At 42.1% G+C, this 14,624-nt stretch overlaps 1 protein-coding gene across 2 annotated transcripts; it reads left to right on the plus strand.

Moving 5' to 3' along the window:
• The first annotated feature begins 715 nt into the window (after positions 1–715).
• On the plus strand, positions 716–14,209 carry TRAF5 (TNF receptor associated factor 5). Of its 2 annotated transcripts, none has more exons than XM_064446174.1 (11): positions 716–2,993; positions 3,348–3,710; positions 4,821–4,878; positions 6,227–6,328; positions 6,901–7,065; positions 7,363–7,440; positions 7,819–7,893; positions 8,168–8,260; positions 9,210–9,338; positions 9,870–10,038; positions 10,583–14,209. In XM_064446174.1, the coding sequence occupies exons 2-11, from the start codon at positions 3,496–3,498 to the stop codon at positions 11,158–11,160; spliced, it is 1,662 nt and encodes a 553-aa protein (XP_064302244.1). In that variant the 5' UTR covers positions 716–2,993; positions 3,348–3,495; the 3' UTR covers positions 11,161–14,209. The 2 variants fall into 2 exon arrangements, with proteins under 2 accessions (XP_064302244.1, XP_009498600.1); XM_009500305.2 differs by having other exon boundaries at positions 917–2,993; positions 9,210–9,350.
• Positions 14,210–14,624: the final 415 nt, after the last annotated feature.

Consider the following 14,624-nt stretch of genomic DNA (forward strand, 5'->3'; position numbering starts at 1 on the left):
GCTGGGAGCTCTCTGTACTGTGCTGCCATTGAGCTCCCACTTATTGATAGCTGTTTAAAGGGCTTGGGCTTTGCTTCTAGTGATTCAAGCTGCTTTCTGTGTGTGGTCAGAATTCATTCTTTTTATTTTAGTATATGGAAATCCATTTTTTGGCATGTAGATTTTCAGTGTTCATAGATTCTTTGGGAGGTTTTTTGTGCGGTTGCAGTGGAGTTGCAATGAAAATCCCTTTGCCACGTGTGTTGTGCATCTGCTACAAGGGCATCGTTAATGCAGCCTTAGTCAGCGGATATCTAATACTTTAAAACAGCATTACAGTTCACATGCGTGCTGAAAAATCACAGTGTGTGCAGAGAAAGGACACCTTCCCATTGTTCTTAGCTATGAACAGGCAGAAGTGAAAGCGTACCTCTTTCTCAGACCAGACCAGACGACAACGAAGGCATTAGCGTAAGCAGGAAATTGATTCAGTTAACCATTGGTGTGCTCTCACTGTCACAAAAAGCACTTTTTCCCCTGACAGTTTCCCTTTGGTTTCAGTCCAGAGAGCACAGGCGTAGGTGCTGGAAGCCAGAAGTGGAAGAAGAGCTTCTGCAATCTGCCCTGAGTCACCAGTGGGTGCTGGGACGGGAATTACACGCCGCCTGCAGTGGTTTGGATCGCATCCCACCCAGTGCTGGCCGGCGGTAGGTCTGGCACAGGGCTGCTGTTTCTTGGCTCCTCAGAGCCCATCTTCCCAGCTGATTCACATGGGCATCTCTCCAGCTTGGGTGAAACATCACCATCCACAGGCCCTCTCCTGGGGCAGCCCATTTCCTCCAGCAAAACAGCTGCAAACGCCACAGCAAACCTCCTGCAAGGCTGGCAGCAGTGGCAAACATCCGCGGTCTTCTGGGCACCCAGAGGTTTCCGTTCTGCCCTCTGGGCTGGCAGGCTCACCTTTCACCTGAAGTGCTCTCTCCTGTGCCCTGAGGTGCCCTCAGCTATGCCACATGCTCCTGGGTGAGGCTGAGGTGGAGGAGGTGCTTTCATGGAGATGCCAAGAGTCTCTGTTTCTAGGAATGGAATCTAGGTTGGGTGTGTTACAAAGGTGTTTAAGGAGATAAAGGCTCTCATTTCAGCAAGAGATTTGGAAGGCATTGTACCACAGCAGAGTGCTCCTTGAAGAAAGAGATGGGAATTAATGTGGTTGATTTAATGAGCAGCAAGATTTCTGAAGGAGTTTCTGGATGGGTTTTTGGGCTGGTGACTGTGTTTCTTCTTATGCATCCCATAACTTTCTCGCCTAAAACCCCTGTAACATTGCTCACCCCAGCTGGAAGTACTTCTGGAGTTAAGGTAGACCCTTAAAGGCAAAATGGGTAGAACATGGATTCTTTTTTTAATGTGTTTTTACACAGTGCAGCATTAACCTGCTAAACCGTACCATCACATGATGGAGGTCCTGCAGTGTAACAGGACTCAGGAAATTGGATGCTATGTAAATGGGAGAGAGCACTAGTAAAAGAGGGGAGGGAAATGTGTTTCGGGGTTCTCTCCAACCAACGACAGAATGAGTTCATAGGAAATTCATCCTGTAGGTAGTCTATGCTGTGGAAGTTAATGGCAACAGCTCTCCATCTGCCTTTGAAGCAGCAGGTGTGCTCTGCTGCTGGCATCTGCTATTGAGGCAGTCCAGGCACAAGGCGGATAATCCCCTGGGCAGCATCTCTGGTTGATGTGAGGAAAATAGAATTGCTCGTTATCAAGTGTCAGAGAACCAGGAACCCCATTTTCAGAGGAGAAAAGGACAGCTGTTTAAAAATGAAAGGAGCAACATGGACAATCATCTCTGATTTGAAGCAGAAGACTGTTCATTGGGAGGGACCAAACAGGGTAATTCGCAAACTCCAGTTGGAATAATAAGCCTTTATGCCTGGAATATGATTAGGGCTCATATCGCTGTGGGTTACTGGCATTAGATGATCAGTTGTACTGGAGTAGGCCTGACATTCAGCTTGGTGGAGGGCAGGGAGGCTCTCACAAGCTTGGCAGGTAAATACTGTGTACAACCATGAACAAGGGTGCTAAGTTACAGGTGCACATAAATGTTTGCTGTGAAACACACTTTCATTGGTTAAGTGCTTTGGCTTGTTTTTTGAATCAGGTACTTTATCTTTCTGCAGGATTTCCTTGCCCAGTACGGGATATTAAAGTCAAAAGGAAAATGGATGTTGCTTTCTGAAGCCTAAGGTGGTCTGTGGCAGTGCTTGAGCTGTGTGTAGCACAGTACTAATCGCTGCTTTTGTGGGCCAGGAATCCATTGCAGCAGGGAGGTAGGGCAGTGTATCAGTACTTGGCATACCATTTCATGCCAGCCGTAAAGATATTAATGGTGATGTGTTGGCCCTGCTTCCCCATGAAAACAGCAGATACCCTCGGTGACCTTACAGGAGCTGAGTCAGAGCTCTTGGAGAGGTGCTGATGCCAGTAAGAGTGACTTGAGTGACTGACAGGGCGGGTGATGCACATGGGGAGAAATAGCATCCCACAGCACAGCTATAAAATAGAGCCCTTCCCCTATGGAACGATCTGAGAGCTCAGGTGTGTGCTTTTGTACACATCCTGTAAGGAAAAAATGTCTTCTGAGTACAAAGCCGCAAGAAATGAAAACCAGAGTGGCTCTAGGTCTTGAGCTACTTGCAGAAAAACTACTGCAAGATTGAGGGACCAGTGGCAAATCTCAAAGTTTGTGACTTAGGGCCAGAAGCAAATGTTGCTTGTTTTCCTATTAGAAAATTAATATTGCATTCCTGTGCTTTGTAGGAGCTTTGGTAGGTTGTGAGGAAAACTTATGTCATGCTGCTGAGGATTAATATAGCCAACAACTTGCACATAAATAAGTAAAACTTTGAAAAAATGGATTAGAGTTTACTGCTATAAATGAGTGATCAACGGGAAGAAGAAAGATGTCAAGTTAAGAGGCTTTGACTCCTGTAACACCTAAACTGAAGGTAAAATCCCATTGCTGCTTTTTTTTTTGTATGCTCCTTGCTGTGGACCACAAAGCTTGAACCAGTGCAATGAACTTGTGAAGTCATGTGGGCGGGCTCTGCGTTATGTGTAGACTTTCCTGGCAGACATTAGGGCCAAGACTTGGTCTCTGCTTTCCCCAACCTTGTCTGTGACTCCTGCAGTTTTTTTGAGACTAAGCACTGCTGCAAGAAAATTTAAAAAATCCATAAAAATCTCTGTTCTCCAGGACAATTTTCAGATTGTGAAACTCTTTTCCAAAGAAATGTGCTTTGATGCTTTGTTGTGTAATGATTGTTTTATGGTTCTCTGAGTGTTTTGTTGTTCCTCCATAGCTGGCACTGTGCTTTCCTCCGAAATCTGTCACACCCTGCTGCACATGTCAACCCTCCCGCAAGTGGCAGCCTGCTGCAAGTGGTAGCCGAGGTGGTGTGGCTGCTGGTGAAGGGATTCTTCCTGTGTCTGGTTCCCAGTGCAGCTCCCATGGCCTGTGACGAACCTGCTGCTCCCTCCAGCATCTTCACGCGCCAGAACTCTGCTAGCGCTGTCTCTCTGGACTTTGAGCCTGATGCTGACTACAAATTTGTTGAAACCTTAGAAGACCGGTACAAGTGTGCCTACTGCCACCTCGTCCTTCGCAATCCCCACCAGACGGGATGTGGACACCGATTCTGCCAGCAGTGTATTCTTTCTTTGAGGTCAGTGCAAGCTTCTCTTGCATCTGAAAGTTCCCTGTACTCCCCTTCCTAAAAAGAAATCAACGCCTTCTATAAATCAGCAGTGAGTGCCATAATAATAGTACCTATCTCATAAAGTGCTGAAGGAGTCAATGGAAAGACTGTTGAGCGAAATGACTGTGTGCTCAGTGCTTTAAAGGTGTCTTTAAAGACCTTACCTGGTGCTGGCGAGGAATACTTTGGTAACTGCAGGGAAGTCAGCGTAAAGATATTGTTAAGCTTAAGCACTTTTGCGTGAGATGCTGTTTCGGTCAGTCTGTCTAGCATTGTGCTGTTCAGTTGAATTTGTTGCATTAGTGTCTCACGGTAGTGGCCTGGGTGGTTAGATTAAGCTGTTTTCATTTGCTTCTGTATAATTTCTTTGATTTTAGTGGAGGTAGAAAACTGATGTTAGTATTACCTGATACTACAGTCAGATCACAAGGCTGCTGGTATCCATCTGCTTGGGATTTATCTGCAGGTACAAATAAGTTTACCCCGCAGACCTGTCTGGGAATACATTTCATACTGTTTGGTGTACCTGAGGGCAGGATTAGGCCTGGGGAGGGGGCAGAGGAGCCTGTTTATATGGATGGATGTTGGCATTTACCTTTTATGAATATTAGATGCTTCATGTTTGCTGCTTTCTCTGGCTGAGTTGCTTCCCTTTTGCACTGCCTCAATAAGTGTTTTCCCATCCCTTATTGTAGGACTTCTGGAAGCCTTTTAAGACAGGAGCTATTAGGTCTTCTTTTACTGCTGTAGTGAGGAGTGCACTGCTTGCGCTGGGCAAAGGCTGGGTTTGATATACACAGTGGGATTTTGTAAGATGTGACATTGCGAGCAGCAGATGGCCAGAGAGTGACAAAGTCCTCTTAATTAAAAAACGTCTTATTAACACTCGCAGGACAAACTCTGCTTTCTGTCACATATTCACTGTTGCAGCTTAATGCCATCTTTGAGCTGTGGGCAGAATTTGACTGTGTAGTTGCCAGACGAAAGAGTTTTCAAAGCACTTTTTTCTAGCATAGCCCAATTTCATAGAATAAATCAAATTTTCTGTGGGTTAACAGGACTCTTCTTTTGATCTAGAGAGTTGAATGCAGTACCCACCTGTCCTGTTGACAAAGAAGCAATAAAAATGCATGAGGTAAGTGACTATAGTTCTACTTCAGCAGTCAACATCTGCATGGAAAAGGCAAGACAGCTGAGAACAAGATGGCTCTTAGTCTATTAGGCCTCAGGGGCAGAGCAGTGTTTGTCTCTGAAATGATGCTAAGGGAAGCAGTGTACTCAGGGATGCTCTCCCAGAAAGGAAGTATGGGCGTATAGCTAAAGCTTTATTTTATACCTCATGTTCTGAAGTTATTTCATTTTAGCCTTCTGTATTTCCAGTAAAGTGTTGAAGACACTCACAAAGTTTTAAATCTTCCCTGGTCATCAGATGTTTTTTTCAGCGGAGAGCTTATTGACTTGCCTTTTTAATGTCCCATCTTGCTGGGTCATCTTGTTTATTTGATTGTCTTTGTTTTCACTTGGTTATAATTTTCTGCCTTAACTACCTCCATTATATCTCATTAACCCTGAAGACTTAATTTACTTTTGGGTAACTTTTTAGAGGAAGAGATAAGCTCATGCTTCTTGTTTTGCAATCTACTGAGGTGGTATGGTTTGTGGGTTTTTTGGTGGGTGTTTTTTTGTTTGGGGTGGTTGTTTGTTTGTTTGCTTGTTTTTTTTTGTAATGGGTTCATTTGTCCATATTTATATGCCAAGGCTTGAAAGCATGCTACATACTTGGTCCTGCCAGAATGAATTTTCCAGTGAAATCAAATGTCTCCTTCGTATCTCTCTCTTACTTCTCATAGGAAATTGTAATCGGACCATCCATGTGATTTTTGTTTTTCATTTGCTGCCTTCTACTTCGTGCAAAATTTTGATGGCAGTAATGCAACAGTGGGCAGCTTTATAATGCTTCTTGCAGGAAGATCTCTAAATAAGACTGAAAGTTTGCCCTGGGGGCTTAATTTGCTTCAGCATACACAACTGGGAACGGTGCTGTTTTTCAGAGTCTGTAGAAGGGATATCTCAGCGTTGTCTCTGTCCCAAAGGCGTGCTGCACTGTTTGAACATCGGAGGAGCATGCACAGAGCTGGTTTGGCCTTTGGGGCCCGTTAGCTCCAGCTGCTTTCTTCTAGATTCAGGCAGGCTCTGGCAGCAGTTTTATAGCTCCTGAGCTACTAACCCTGCTGGCTGTGGGATGGATTAGCATCCGTGGAATAACTGTATGGGGAAAAAACCCCATGGTTATTAGAGACTTTATATATGTTTTAATTTGTATTTTTAGAATACATTTCCAGTATGAATTACCAAGAACCATATTCACAATTATGGAGACTACACTTGTGTGCTTAAAAGATTTGTTGTGATGTTTTGCTTTTTTATATTCTTTATGACATCCTGTGTGACTGCACATGAAGCCTGGTTTGCTTCCTTTACAGGTGTTCAAAGACAACTGCTGTAAAAGAGAAGTTCTCAACTTGCATGTGTTCTGCAAAAACATTCCTGACTGCAGTTCAAAAATAATTCTGGGACGATATCAGGTTAGTTTGCTTGATCAAATTTTTAAGCCTTTGATTTTCATGCAAACCCTGTGTTTTTATGATAAGCTAAATTCTAGTGATTGTCTTCAGACTTCCGAGTTATTGGAGTGATGTTGTTTAAGTACAAAGATTGACTTAGCTATACGCTGTAAGTAACAAACGCTAAGCACAAAATATTATGGCTGTTAGCTTGTTACAGCTTTGCCTTAGGTTATTTGTTTAATATGAACCATTTGCTTTATGTAGCCTTAGTATATCCACAGCATCTATACATACCTTCTGTATGCTTAAGCGCTACGTGGTGGTTGATTAAAGAAAACTTGCCAAGACGTACTGGCTGTTTGGGTCTTTTTTTGGTATATCAGTTGAATGAAAGGTGGCAGTCATACAAAGGACTCTCCAAATTTTTGCGTTCACTTTCGTTTTGAGGATGAAAAAAGAGAAAGCTTATGGAGGAAAGAGTATTTGGAGTTTTGTTTGTTAGCAAAGTGCTGAGAGTTTCTGTGAGTCTGTTGGGCAATTGGAGATGCAATTAAATACTTTGGGGTTTAATTTGCTGTTGCATGTTGCAGGAGCATCTTCAGCAGTGTTTGTTTGAAAGCGTGCAATGCACTAATGATGGATGTTGTGATCAAATTCTTCGGAAAGACTTGAAAGAGCATTTGAGCAGGCACTGTAAATTTCGAGAAGAAATGTGTCAGTACTGTAATAAATATGTGGTGTTAATTAATATAAAGGTAAGATTATAAAGCATTCCCTGGGAATCCATAGCACGTTTCCTCTTAATGTTGCTGAGTGAAAAGTTTCCAGCATTGCAGTGGGGCTTAACAACTCCTGAAACAAAATTTGGCTGAGTAGTTGAAAGTATAATAAATATGCCCTAAATAATTCCAGTTACTGTTGCTCTCTTATGAACAGCAATGTGATACAGGGCTTGCATGTCTATGTTTGGGATTACTTTTTCATAGCTTCCTCTACATATACTGCTTTACAAAAATGCAAACCATTGCCTTGTTTTGTTTCTTTTTCCCCAGAATCATGAGAAAAATGACTGTCCTGATTACCCTGTGCCTTGTCTCCAAAACTGTTCACAAATAATTCTGAAAAAGGAGGTACTATTATTTTTTGCATATACTGGGATTCATCAGGTCAGACACATTTATGAAAACTGAAAGTTACGTCGCAGACTACATTGGCCCATGCCAATAAAACTTTGTTGCTTCAAGTATTTTCTTTGTTTGATCCTAAAAGGGATATATGTCCCATCTTACAAGTGAGGTATTTGGTCACTGCAAAGTATTGGCATTTTGCAGTATCAGGAAAATATCTGGCTTGCTTGTTGACTCTGAATACTCATTTTCCTCTTTACATTATCAGTGGTGTCATGACATTGGCCTTTACTCACCCTTTATGCAGGCATTCAGATTTTATCAGTGTGACAAGTTGCTTAATATTTACTTCATTACAAATTTCTTTGTTAATATATGCAGATTGAAAAGCACCATGCCGTGTGCCCCGAGGCAGAAGTGGACTGCCCGTATAAGCAGTATGGCTGTCTTGTAAAGGTACTGTTTTATAGATCTTGTTTGTACTGGGGATGGAATTCTTCTCCCAAACCAATCAAAGTAATTAATAAAAATAACGAATTTTTGTGCTTTCACAGCCATTTCTAGTATTGGCTAAGATACTGTACAAGGGAATCAGGACTGCTATTCCCTCACTTTCAAAGCACAGAGGAGGCACTTTAAACATTTGCATCAATAAATTTTTTAGTAGCAGCTTAAAAAATCTGTGTATCTTCTTATTTCATTCTTTCACTTCCCCCTCTACCTCACTAAGGTTAAAAGAGGGAAACTTGCTGAACATGAAAACAGCGCCCTAAGGGAACATATGCTGCAGATTTTAGACAAGAACTCCCAGTTGGAAGAACAGGTAAGTCACATTTAACAAGCATTCTTCAGCGGTTCTTGGCTGGTTGGAGGATGATATGAGGCTCTGCATTTGTTGCCTGGTTTAGCCCAGCTACATTTTAAACACTGTTTTTATCATCTTTGCATACCTCAGAAGTCAGAATAAGCTCTTCTAGAGAAGTCTAGAGAAGTGGATGGAAACCCCTCTGTGCTCAGGCGCGTATATCTTCCACCAAGCACAGTAGGAGGCTCATTGCCATCGCTCATCTCATTTGCATTTGGTCTCTGCTTACAGTGGGTACGAGGTTTGGAGATAGAACATTTTAAAGTTTCAGTGACCAGTCAGGTTTCTCTGAAAATGAGCCTTTAGATGCCCAAGTCACCCCTCTGTGGAGGCAGCATGGAGTAGTGCAGAGCCAGCTGCAAGCACTTCTCCACTCGTAATCATTTCTGTGGCTCCCAGCAGGTGACATTGGGTATATGCCCGATCCTGCTAATGCAAATGCATCCAAACTGATGGTTGACTTACTTATCTGCTTGTTTATGCTAAAAATAAATGCCCCAAAGTGCTACAATTGGCTTTGGAGTTAGCATCCGTCACTGCCTCATCTCTTTTATTGGTTAGACCTCAGGAGAGAGAAGGAAAAAAAAAAGTATATACATACACACAGAAACACACATGCACATGTAAGTATGTATTATCCCCCAATAGCTGGATCATCATGATGGGAATGAGAGATATGAGTCTCTTTGCACCTGTTGCCACACAGATCTATTAAAGAATATGACTACCTTATGTTCAGTACTTGCCAGTGCTTATCCACGAATTGTGAATTAAGTAGTGCTATATAAAAGTTAGAGGCTTTGCATTGTAGACTTTTCCACTTTCTCCTATGTAGTCACATATGTTTTAATTTTATCATTTATTTTGGTGCGCCTTAGTGTTTGTACTCTCTTTTTTCCATCTGTAGATATCTGACCTGTATAAGAGTCTGGAATGTAAAGAGATTAAAATCCAACAGCTAGCAGAGGCCATTAAAAAGTGCGAGAAAGAATTCAGGCAGTTTACACAACTGTTTGGTAAAAATAGCAACTTGATGGTAAGCACGCAGGTGAGACGTTAATTTTATCTTTTTTGGCCAAGTGCTTTCTTGTATCCTTAAATGTGTTTATCTGGTAATAGTTGTTATTAATAGTAGGGCAATAACAAATCCTGTCTCCCAGACACTTCACAAGCTTTTCTTGTTTTTTTACGATACAGTATTGTCTTTTCATTTTAACCAATAAAGAAGTTTGGATGTCTGATCTGGGCAAAAAAGCACTGTAGAAATCCTCCTAGCCAGATCCCCATGGTAAATATGCAGGTGTAAATTTGAATAATCAGTTGAATGAAGTGATGCAGTGTGAATGGATCTGAGTAAGGAGTGGCTTCTCAGTCACTAAATGCCAAATTAATTGTGAAGGAGCATTTGGATAGGTTCCTAAGCCAGCAGAGTACTTTGGAATGCACCATATAGTTGATATTGCTGACATGCTAAAGGCTTCTTTATCTTATTTCAAAAGAAATGGCTGATCTTATGAATGTCTCTTGTCTCCACTTCCACCCTCTTCCACTGGCATGAACTGGGAAGGCTCTGGCCAGTCACCTGGATAAGTCTGCACGCCTGGAATCACAAGTCAAACAGCTAATACAGATGGCAAACCAGCAACAAAGCAAATTAGATTTGCGACCCCTGTTTGACACAATTGAAAATGTAAAGCAGAAAATTGCCCTGATGGAGACATACGATCAGCGCTTGGGTATGCTGGGACTTGTTTCTTTTCTGTGCAGGTGTGGGGTTTTTGCTGATTTACTGGTGGCTAAGTAGAGGCTCTGGTGCTACAGTCAGTCAGTTGCAGCTATTAGCCAGAAAGGGCTTTCTTCTTCTCGCTTTCGCAGATCAAGCCATGATGGTGCGCGCTGCGTCCTCCCACCTTCCACTACTCCACAATGTCTCCTGAATTCCTGTGGCACTGTAGTGCCAGAGAGCTGGGCTTCGTCAGGCTGGTGCACTGTGATGGAGGCAGTGGTACTATCCATAGTCAGGCATTAAATCTGGCTTACTTTACTTACTTTACTTTACTTACTTTACTTACATTAAATCTGTAGTTACTTGTTTTCCTTATTCAGCTGCTAGCTGCAATTACGATTTTAAAAAGTTAACAGCTATAGTAACACCAGTTAACAGCCTGTACTCGGGCTTGAGTAGTTCAGTTCTGCCAGCTCAAGTCTGGTTACTCTTTATATCCAGTGCTCTGACAGTTTTATTTTACGAAGTGTGTGTGTGTCTTTTTTTTCCTCCAGTTGTTTTGGAAGGTCAGTCCAGCAAACACGATCTCCAGATCAATATTCACAAAGTACAGCTAAATAAAAATGAAGAACGATTTAAGCTTTTGGAAGGCACGTGCTACAATGGGAAATTAATCTGGAAAATCACGGACTACAAGATGAAGAAAAAAGAAGCGGTGGAAGGCCGTGTCCTCTCCATATTCAGCCAGCCCTTTTACACCAGCCGCTGTGGGTACAGGTTATGCGCAAGAGCCTACCTGAACGGGGACGGCTCAGGAAAGGGAACACACGTCTCTCTCTACTTTGTTGTGATGAGAGGAGAGTTTGACTCGCTGCTGCTGTGGCCTTTCAAGCAAAAAGTTACACTTATGCTTTTGGACCAAAGTGGGAAAAAAAATCACATTGTGGAAGTCTTTAGAGCTGACCCCAATAGCAGCAGTTTCAAAAGGCCGGACGGAGAAATGAATATTGCCTCTGGATGTCCACGCTTCGTGCCGCACACGGTCCTGGAGAACACAAAGAACACCTACATCAGAGATGACACTCTGTTTTTGAAAGTTGTTGTGGATTTAACCGATCTAGAGGAGTTGTGAAAAGCGTACCTGATCAATGTGACTGCTTTAACTATTAAGAAATGCTTTCTTGGTGACTACCAGCCATGCAATAGTGAATAGCCACTAGTCAAGCTACTGATAATGTTTCGAGGCTTTTGGACTGCATAACAGATAATGAATTGCCAAAGCATCAGCCCTCCCTTTTTTTAACCTTTTTTTCAAGACTGCGTTTTTAAGGCAGCTAGAAGTCCAGTTTGATGCGAACACACATTCGTTCCAGACCTGGCTTGGTCCAGGCTGGAGGGAATGCTTGGCTCCCATCACCAGACTGGTGTTTGGAGATGAAACTCCTCCGGTAAGCCCCTTGGAGCCCAAGCAGGCCTGCGGGCTCCCGTCCCTCACACAGAACTGATGCCATGCCCCAGCATGCAAGTGCTCATCTGAAATGGAAACATTTCAACGTTAGCATGTTTGAATCAATGTATTATGATCCCTCCAGCTCCTGAATTTTTGAAGCAGGGAGAATGGCTTCAGCCAGGCAGGGGAAATATTTGCCTGGTATCTTGCATCTTTTTTTCATTTTAATTTTTTTTTTTTCCCCAGAATGCCCAGAGGAAGATGCCAATGCCTCTTACTTTTCTAGCCTGATGTTTCAGCGGTATAGAGTACCCCCAGGTCACAATAGCTTTGTTATGTCCTTTCCATTCCTGCCTAGTGCCTTGGGACTGATTTCCATTGGTGGTAAACATCCACAGTCCCCATGTGAAGTCAAAAGAAGCCGCAGGTGCTTCTCACCTCTCAGGACATGGCCTGGTACTTGGGGTACTTGGCCAGCTTGCCAGCTCTTGGCTGCTCTGCTGAAAAAAGGGGGACAAAACTCCTGTACCTTTGCTCCAACATCTGCACAAAAGAGATGTTTTCTGGTCTACCAGCTCCACAGAAGGCAGGAAGAGCTTTGGGTATCTGCTTGAGGAAAAGCCCACATAACATGCACTGTTCCCCTCAGCTAGAAATGGGAACGTTTGGGAAAGAAGGAGGAAAATGGACTAGGGAATGAGGTTGCCATAAGAACCCAGGTCTCACAGGTAGTGCAGCTCTAGCATTTGTTAAAAGATGAGACAGCTGCTGAGTAATGACCACTAACTCTGAAGTACTTCTAAAGATCTTAATTTTTATTCCAGGTTCCCTCAAAGGGAATATGTGCATTGTATGGGGTTTATTGGAGACGCACTAAAAACACCAAGATCAGGCACTGAGGACCAAGTGACAAAGAATACATGTGCCTTTTTAAAGCCTTTTGGATGCCTGTAAGAGGGATGTAATTTTGCACACTCGGTTGTTTTGTTATTATAGGTGACAGAATTTTGTGTCTTTCATCTCTCACAGATCAGGTAGCGAAACATCACAACGTTATCCACTGCTCCTGCAGTCCACTGGCCGAGAAAACACGGAGCTTGACAAGAGACATCAAGAATCCAAGCTGAGTTTAGAGTAAGAGTAAACTAGGCAGGATAAAAACCAAAGTGGGGCAGAGACTGCAAGATAGAAGGTAGAAAATTCAAGGGGGCAGATGTGGCAAAATCAAAAATGCCCTTTCTGCTCGGGATGTTGATATCAACTGAAATAATACAGTTTGGGAATTGACACTAAGACAAAGGCAAAATACCATAGTTTGTATCTGCAGCCTCACTGCTAGGCATTTACTTTCCCACACAGTTTCTAGGACATAATTCAGACGCAAATATTTTCAGATTTGGGGGTGGGAGAGAGGAGACCCTAGTTATATGTACCTCATGGTAAGTTAGCACATCTGAAATCTTCGTTTTGATCTAGATGTCCTTTTTGTTGCACGGTGCCAGGACATACTGGGCCACTGTTGGGGTTTTCTGTGTTCCCAGGGACAGATGAGGGTGAGGTGAGACAGGTGAGGGACAGATTTTATTCTTCGTACAACCACGACTGACTTTAAGAGTCATTTTGGCTGTACAACAGAGAGAATTAGGCCTCCTGTCCTTAACGCTTCATTACAGGAAGAGCATGCTTGGTTTGAAAATGGTGTGGCATTCTAGGACGTCAATCCCGAGCCTCAGACATGGTCTTCATGTCAATTATTACTTTAATATTTGTCGGGTAACTTTTAAAGTGGCACAGTTTGCATAATAACCACTAATAACTGATGGAAACATACCACCCATGTTTCCTGAGACTCTACAGTACTTTAAGTGTAAAATACGGAAAAGAGTTAAATAACTTGGACACTGAAGGGAGGCAAGAGGGGAAGGATGCGGTCTGTGTCCTGGCAAATTCTCAGCCCTCTCTGCCTCTACCACCCCAAGCATAAAATGGGGATAATAATACTTGCAGAAGCGTTAGGACTATTTAAATGTTTGTAGAGAAATTTGAGCATGAAAAGAGCTAAGTATTATTAAAACTCCATTTCTAATTGTTAGAGTAGGTGATGGCATAGTGATGTGGATAAGTGTTTAATGTGTTCCTGGACAGATTTTGAAAGCATGTTAGGTATTAGAGAATCCGTACTGCAATCTCTCCTCTACCTACCAGTTAGGTTTAGGTTTTTGCCACGAATATTCCTTTTAAAATTTTGAAGCACAAATGATTCATCCTGGGTGATGGAAATATCCCTTTTGAAATACTGCCTGTTTTATAAAGAATTAGTTGAGAAAATTAATTTTTTTAAAGACAACCGTCTTTGAATTGGTTCTTTTTATTACAAGAATTGAGAGTTTTATGTTAAAATTTTCAGCGATTTTTACTACTTGTAAACAAATAGGATTTTAAATTTCATCCCATTCCTAATAATGAAAAAATATGTTTTATCGCATGAACTGTTGGGAAGAATTTTGATGTTGCATGAAAGACACCAAAAAACTTTTCAGTAATATTGTACTGGGTAAGTAACCAAAAGAGCATAGGGTATTTCTACATCAGCATACAGTATGTTTTTAATGTATTTATTGACAGTTTGTAGTTGTTTGAATATCTCTTACTACTATACAGGCATTTTTCTAGCCAAATGTCATCACTGTATATGTAAACTAATGTAAGAATAAATAATTTTAGCATTCTTCTGGAGTGAGTGTGGCATATATTCCTTTTGGCTGGTTTTAAGGAGACTTTGTAGAAGGATATGGAATACTGGATATTTGCACCCAAAACTTTGTTTACAGTAAAAAAAAAAACAAAACTGCTTTAGATTAAGAATCAATGTGCTTCACAGGTATTTTGGTTTATACTTTAATATTGTAAAGCAGCTGCACATAGAAGTTAAGTAAACTGCAAGCTAAACTAGATCAGACAAAGAGCCATAAGGTCTGAGGATCCACTGGAATCGAACCAGGATGTTATTTCTGTTTGGAACAGGTTTGGGTTCAGCTGAGGTCGGATTTGTTTCAGGTCAGGAGTAAAAGTGGAATTGTTCGGTATCCCATGATTACTTCATGCCTGAGAATATGGTATTTTAAAAATGGGAATGGAAAACTTGG

This window comes from Phalacrocorax carbo, chromosome 3 (genome assembly GCF_963921805.1).
Source record: "Phalacrocorax carbo chromosome 3, bPhaCar2.1, whole genome shotgun sequence".
NCBI classification, from domain to species: Eukaryota; Metazoa; Chordata; class Aves; order Suliformes; family Phalacrocoracidae; genus Phalacrocorax; species Phalacrocorax carbo.

Bases quoted from the DNA above. Each gene is read 5' to 3' on its own strand.
- TRAF5 (XM_009500305.2), top strand. From the start codon at position 3,496: ATGGCCTGTGACGAACCTGCTGCTCCCTCCAGCATCTTCACGCGCCAG. The intron at 4,879-6,226 runs GTAAGTGACTAT...CTTCCTTTACAG, and splicing joins AAGCAATAAAAATGCATGAG to GTGTTCAAAGACAACTGCTG. The intron at 9,351-9,869 runs GTGAGACGTTAA...TGAACTGGGAAG, and splicing joins ACTTGATGGTAAGCACGCAG to GCTCTGGCCAGTCACCTGGA.